This window comes from Nansenia antarctica, assembly GCF_963989245.1.
Source record: "Nansenia antarctica genome assembly, contig: SCAFFOLD_389, whole genome shotgun sequence".
In the NCBI taxonomy this organism is placed as follows: Eukaryota; Metazoa; Chordata; class Actinopteri; order Argentiniformes; family Microstomatidae; genus Nansenia; species Nansenia antarctica.
Genome location: NW_027662381.1, coordinates 5,001 through 12,500, shown reverse-complemented (window position 1 = coordinate 12,500; position 7,500 = coordinate 5,001). Strand labels below are relative to the sequence as shown.

General features: G+C 39.7%; 1 protein-coding gene across 1 annotated transcript in view; it reads left to right on the top strand.

Annotated features, from left to right (window-relative positions):
• The window catches only part of LOC308175368 (DENN domain-containing protein 1B-like), a gene marked incomplete at both ends in the record, with an annotated part of 48,389 nt that overhangs the window by 36,757 nt on the left and 4,132 nt on the right, over positions 1-7,500 (top strand). The window contains one exon of the mRNA XM_080551044.1: positions 5,982-6,072. Within this exon, the coding sequence (XP_080407170.1) occupies positions 5,982-6,072 (91 nt within the window). The remainder of the gene's footprint in view (positions 1-5,981; positions 6,073-7,500) is intronic.

Here is a 7,500-nt window from a genome sequence, read left to right as displayed (position 1 = left end):
TATGTATATATATTTTTTTAATGTGTCACATTTTAAGGCCTATAATAACTTTTATATTTACTTAATTCACCTTTTATTCCACCTTATTATTTATATGCTGGGTTATTAGCCTATATGTGTTTATGATTGATAAAAATATATAATTTCCCGTTATTGATTAACGTTAATTTCACAACAAAGACCGAACTGCACCATTTTAACCAACACCTAGCTTGCTAGACAGGTTTTTATTTTATTTTTTTTATTTATTTTTAGCTAACGTTATGTTAGACTCTGCATCATGGGAATCATTTATTTTGTAAATAGTTTTTGTCAAAAGTAGTGTATTATTGCCTATTAATGCTTGTACTTTACTCAATATCATTTTTGTTATATTTTTTAATTCTCACAAATTATTTTGGTGAACAATTGTCAATTTGGTGAATAATTGTCAAGTATTATGACAAAAATTGGCGGACCCCCTGCAGTACCTCTGCGGACCCCCTAGGGGTCGCGGACCCCTGGTTGAAGACCACTGAGTTAGTTAGCTAGTTAGGTAGTTAGTTAGTTAGTTAGGTAGTTAGTTAGTTAGGTAGTTAGTTAGGTAGTTAGTTAGTTAGGTAGCTAGTTAGTTGGGTAGCTAGTTAGTTAGTTAGTTAGGTAGTTAGTTAGTTAGTTAGGTAGCTAGTTAGTTAGGTAGCTAGTTAGTTAGGTAGTTAGTTAGTTAGTTAGTTAGTTAGGTAGCTAGTTAGTTAGTTAGGTAGCTAGTTAGTTAGTTAGATAGCTAGTTAGTTAGTTAGGTAGGTAGGTAGTTAGTTAGTTAGGTAGCTAGTTAGTTAGTTAGGTAGCTAGTTAGTTAGTTAGGTAGCTAGTTAGTTAGTTAGGTAGCTAGTTAGTTAGTTAGTTAGGTAGCTAGTTAGTTAGTTAGGTAGCTAGTTAGTTAGGTAGCTAGTTAGTTAGTTAGTTAGGTAGCTGCTTAGTTAGTTAGGTAGTTAGTTAGTTAGTTAGGTAGTTGGTTAGTTAGTTAGGTAGTTAGTTAGTTAGTTAGGTAGTTAGTTAGTTAGGTAGGTAGTTAGTTAGGTAGTTAGTTAGTTAGGTAGTTAGTTAGTTAGTTAGGTAGCTAGTTAGTTAGTTAGGTAGCTAGTTAGTTAGTTAGGTAGCTAGTTAGTTAGTTAGTTAGGTAGCTGCTTAGTTAGTTAGTTAGGTAGCTAGTTAGTTAGGTAGCTAGTTAGTTAGTTAGGTAGCTAGTTAGTTAGTTAGGTAGTTAGTTAGTTAGTTAGGTAGTTAGTTAGTTAGTTAGTTAGTTAGGTAGCTAGTTAGTTAGTTAGTTAGGTAGCTGCTTAGTTAGTTAGGTAGCTAGTTAGTTAGTTAGTTAGGTAGCTAGTTAGTTAGTTAGGTAGCTAGTTAGTTAGGTAGTTAGTTAGTTAGGTAGTTAGTTAGGTAGTTAGTTAGTTAGCTAGTTAGTTAGTTAGTTAGTTAGGTAGTTAGTTAGTTAGGTAGTTAGTTAGTTAGGTAGTTAGTTAGTTAGGTAGCTAGTTAGGTAGTTAGTTAGTTAGCTAGTTAGTTAGTTAGGTAGGTAGTTAGGTAGTTAGTTAGTTAGGTAGTTAGTTAGCTAGTTAGTTAGTTAGTTAGGTAGGTAGTTAGTTAGGTAGGTAGGTAGTTAGTTAGGTAGTTAGTTAGGTAGGTAGCTAGTTAGTTAGTTAGGTAGTTAGTTAGTTAGTTAGTTAGGTAGTTCGTTAGTTCGTTAGTTAGGTAGTTAGTTAGGTAGTTAGTTAGTTAGTTAGGTAGTTAGTTAGTTAGGTAGTTAGTTAGGTAGTTAGTTAGTTAGTTAAGTAGTTAGTTCGTTAGTTAGGTAGTTAGTTAGTTAGTTAAGTAGTTAGCTAGTTAGGTAGTTAGTTAGGTAGTTAGTTAAGTAGTTAGTTAGTTAGTTAGGTTGTTAGTTAGGTAGTTAGTTAGGTAGTTAGTTAGTTAGGTAGTTAGTTAGTTAGTTAGTTAGGTAGTTAGTTAGGTAGTTAGTTAGTTAGTTAGGTAGTTAGTTAGTTAGGTAGTTAGGTAGTTAGTTAGTTAAGTAGTTAGTTATGTAGTTCGTTAGGTAGCTAGTTAGTTAGTTAGGTAGCTAGTTCAGTGTTTCCCCTAGGTTTGCTGCCTTGGGAGGGTGGCATGGATCCTCCACCTCCAACCCCCCCCCCCCCCCTGTTGTGAAATGTTAATGTCTCCCCCCCACAATTAGTGTAGCAGATTAGTAACAGAACAAGTTATCTCTGTAATATCATAATATCAATTATGTGACTAGAACAAATATGATAATTTATAGACTTTATTGTTGAGCCACAAAGCCATCACTTATTTTGTATTAATTGTTTTACTGTTTTGACACTATAACAATCTTGACTTCACTCCATCCTCCTCTCTCCCTCTTTGCACTGACAATCACACACAAACATATGTGACAGGGTCTGGTTAAAAAGTCTGCAAGTCTGGCAACATCATTTTCCAGTTTTTTTACTACCTTTCATTATCTACCTGTCATCTGTCAGTGATGACATGCTGACATGTTTAAATAGCAAAAATGTTTTGCTAATTCAAGATTCATGTTTTTTTATTGCCATGTGTGTCAAACGTTTATTACATCCTATTACAAGTAATGAAGGGGGGTGCTGAGGGTGCTGCACCAGAACCATAGGTTCTCAAGGCTACTTGTGGTCTTGACTACCTGTCCACTTTCTCACCTGGTTCTTGCTCTCTCTTTGGTGTGCTGACTCCATCCTGCTCTCTCTCCTCCTCCTCTCCCTCTCTATCCTCCTCTCTCCCTCTTTTGCTGTCCACCGAAAGGCAAACATAACAACCAGAATATGTATAATCTAATAAGAGGTATAAATTGATCCATATCAATTTATAACATCATTCTAATTGTATATTGGGTTGCTGTGGGCAATGCAGTCAGATAATGTCATTTTGACTTGACTCTCTCACCTGAAAAACAATCTTATGTCCATCTATGGAAAAACAGACATTTCCAATGAGTGAGGGTTTGTCCCAATGCTTCAATCCACTTTTTTAATTGTATTTTATTACCATAAAGCCCAATTCTAGCAGAATAAGACATATTGTATTATTACTACTACCATCTATTATTACTAATCACCTCTGAGCTAGCTAGCTAGCTTGCTAGTTCGTTAACACTATTCACACAATGGAACTAGACACTTTCTAGTCACCATGGAACTACAATCAGACACTTTCTAGTTAAGTCACAATAATAACGAACAATTTGAACCAATGTTTTCTGTAAGAAATTCAGAAATTATATTTGCTACGGTTGCTTACCTCTCACACACGCACACGCGCGCTAAACAGTTATTCTCCGGGCGAAGCGCGAGACTACTTGCGGACCAACGAGGTGCGTGTATGTAGGCTACTGGACCGGAGTGTGTAACATCATGACTGTAATTGGGCTAGAACAGAGGTTCCCAACCTTTTAGGACTCACAGCCCACTTTACAGATATGTCCAGTATTTGCGGCCCACTCAGCAGCGCGCAAAGCGACTTTTTTTTCGTGTGCACCCGCATGAAACGCGCACGAGCGCTCAAAACAATGACGTAATTTGACCAAAAACTAGAGGGAGCGTGGCAAAAATTTTAAAAATAAATAGCGGTTAAACCATTAAAGCCGAGCGGCGATGTTTTATATAGCAGGTGATCAAATACCAAGATCGTAAATGTTGTATGTGTTCAATATTTACGACCAAACATCCTTATGTGTGTGGGCAACTCCCGACTCCCGACTAGGGTTGCCAGATGGGCTCGGGTTATTTTGGTGGAATTAGCGGTTTTAGACTGGTCAGGGTGGAAAATGTCGATCCCATCTGGCAACCCTGCTCGCGAGTCCGGGATGGAATGTAGCCAATCAAGAAGCGAGCTGACTTCTTCTTTTCGGATGGAAATATCGGCGCACACCACACACAATACGATCAAGGCTGTTCAATCCAAGATTTTTTATCTTTTTAAAATTAAAACGTTTTTGTAACAAAAACATTTTTTTTGCCCATGATTTGGCGGCCTACTTGCAGTACTCTCGCGGACCACCAGTGGGCCACAGGTTGGGAACCGCTGGGCTAGAATGATTTCAGAAAATGATAATAATAATAATGATAATAATAATAATGATTATTCTTTTTTAGGTCGTGCTGAGATGAAATTTAGGGATACTCAAGCACCCCTAAAAAGCGTCTAAAATCGTCCATATCGCCAGATTCGGGTTGGGTGCGTTTAATAAACGCGGGAAGTTAGCCTGCTTGTCAGAGGTTTGGGGTCTACGTCCGTCCATTACTAAAACTATTATTGTTGGCCTTTATTTGCACTTCCAGCAGAGACGAATGGCTTGTTTGAGATGAGCACGTCAGAGCGTGTGTGTGGAGGGAGCTGAGCCCCGCCCTTCGTGAAACGAGGAGACAAGCGGACAAGCGTGGCAGCAAAACGCACCGAGGAGAAACATATTAAATGAGGGTGCACATAAATTAGGCAAATGACACAGAATAAACATATTTCGACCACATAAACATATTTCGGCCATATACAACTGGGAGAAAAATATTATTATAAAAAAATAAATAAAAAAAAACATGAACCAAATTGACATTGAACATTTTTCTTGCGGGGGCGGGAGGTCCCGTTGGGGGGGGGGCGGTAGGGGAAATGGGCAATGGCGGTAGGGGTCCCGTTGGGGGGGCAATGGTAGGGGAAACACTGTAGTTAGCAAGTTAGCTGGTTAGTTAGCCAGCTGCTTCTCCACAGAGACCCACCCAAGTGCTGCCTTGATATTGAACATAGATATAGAGTGGGTAGAATGTAAGGACATGGTGTTCATGAGATCACTGAGACCTGAACAGGATTTTTAGAGACGGTGTGATAAGAATGAATTTATTGAACGTTCGAAATGAATCCAACTCAATATGACCGACCAGGGAGAGAGACGGTCTGTTTTTGCTTTTGATAGGAATGTCCTTTCTTTCTCCTCGTTGTGTTTCTAGAACTATCGACTCCAGCGCCGTTCACACACCTCTCACAGATCAGCGTTTGTCTGATCTCAGATCAGCCTCTGAAAGGGGACCAGGCAGGCCCGTGGAGCGGGACCAGAGGTCTTATCACGGCCTGATGATGATAACAGTCCTTTCATGTTTTCTTTATAGGGCGTCTTTGTTTAGATTCTTCTAGATTCTTTATATATTTTGTATTTTTTGGTCATTGGTTGTAAAAATCTCTCTGTAGGTAGTTTTTTTATTGCGTCATAGGAGTCTGAGGAATGCAGTTATATGTGTTTATTGAGTTAAGGTGTGTGTGCGTGTGCGTATGAGTGTGTGTGCGTATGTGTGTGTCTGTGCATTTGTGCATTTGTCTATGTGTGTGTATTTTGCATTTGTGTGTGCATTCATGGATGTGTGTGTGTGCTTGTGCGTGCGTGCACATTTGTGCGTGCGTGTGCATTTGTGTGTGCATTCATGGATATGTGAGCGTGTGTGTGTGTGTGTGTGTGTGTGAGCGTGTGTGAGCGTGTGTGTGTGTGTGTGTGTGTGTGAGCGTGTGTGTGTATGTGTATGTGTGTGTGTGTGTGTGTGTGTGTGTGCGTGTGTGCGTGTGAGCGTGTGAGCGTGTGAGCGTGTGTGCGTGTGTGCGTGTGTGTGTGTGTGTGTGTGAGCGTGAGATGTGTGTGTCGGCTGGGTTATTAGGAGCCTCTTTATGAGACGTGTTTTATAACCTCCGTGTGACAAAGGGAGGAAATGAAAGTTCCCGATGCGCCAGACATCATGTGACATGTACGTCTGCGGCCCTAATCCTACACCTGCTCCCAATTACCACATCCCTACAAACTCACTTAATCTGGGGGAGGTAGTCTGGACCAGGTAGGATTAGAAACTCTCGGTTGTGTGTGTGTGTGTGTGTTTATACTAACCCCCCCCCCCCCCTCGACCTTTAATAAGCTGTGCTGTAATTTATGGTTGCAGTTCATTGACGGCAGGCTGGCCAAATTGAACGCAGGCCGCGGCTTCACGGACGTGTTCGAGGAGGAGATCACCGAGGGGGGCTTCTGTGGAAGTGAGTGGACGGTACCCCCGGACTAATGATAATAATACATATGTCATATAATATATATCACCACTACTATGGTACTAAGCACAGTGTTTTATCTGTACAGTATAGTATAGTGGATAGTGTACATAGCCTTTATTTATGTAAACCAGCTCCTTTCCCTTCTTGTTTTTTTCCTTTTTTTTTCTTTCCTAGCACCAGGGGAGCCACCCCTCCCAAATTTCGTTGTTTGGTACCTGTACTATAGCAATGACAATAAAGACCATTCATTCATTCATTCATTCATAACCCCTGACCCTAACCCAACAGCAGCCTCTCCAGCCTCCCATGTCCAACCCTCTTCTATAGGTTAGGTTAGATTAGGTTGGATTAGATTAGATGAGGTCAGATTAGATTAGATTAGATTAGATTCAACTTTATTGTCATCGCAGAGTACAAGTACAATACAACTAAATGCAGTTTAGCATCCAATAATAGATGATTAAATAGAACAAGAATGGTAGTGATAGGTAACAATGTAGTATACAGTATGTGCAGAGGTAGTATTGTAAACATCAGTTTAGTTTACAGTATACAGTTATGGGCTATATACAGTTATGAGTTATGTACAGTGAGGTAGTTTATGTAGCCTAGTATCTAATGTGCAGAAGTATAAAAGAAGCATGTCAGAAGAATGTCAGGAGACATGTGGAATGTGCAATATACAGTAGCACAAAGGTAGTAATGTAAACATCAGTAGTGCAGAGGTTATAGAGTGATCACATTAACCAGGGATGAGCAGTCATGAAGTATTGTCATTGTCATCACAGTGTAGGCATTTTCCATTTTCTATACAGCAACCCACCACCACCACTACTCCTCACTTCTCCTTTACGTAGAACCTTTTAGATTCATGCTCGTGTCAGGCCCATATATTCGCTGTTATCGAATATCGTGTATATGTATATGTATATGTATATTCGGGGAGTATCGTGATCATTTACACGACCAGGAAATACAGTAAGCCTGTAAAAACGTGTGCAAAACTTGTATTATGAATACAAGTTCTGAATATCTGCATCACTTCAAGTGCAAGTTACCCTCTCTTTGTTTTTGCAAGGCAAAGCACATCTAGCCATGAAAACGTGTGTCTGGGTTTCACCAGACTATTGACAACACCAGCCCTACACCAAGCACTGCAGTTCAGCCATTTCACCACCATATTTCCCTAACTATTACTGACCATCGACCATATTATTGAACCTCGGAATATTGCCTAAAGTCACATTGTCAATCCGAAAATGTGGACATTGCCCGAACCCCTAATTCAAATAGACTCTCATTCATTTTGAATTCAAACTTTTGACTGGCACTGTACATTTGGACATAATGCACTTCTGATATGATAATGCAACATCTCTGAAGCTCTGATGCCCTAGCACCGTATACATCTCT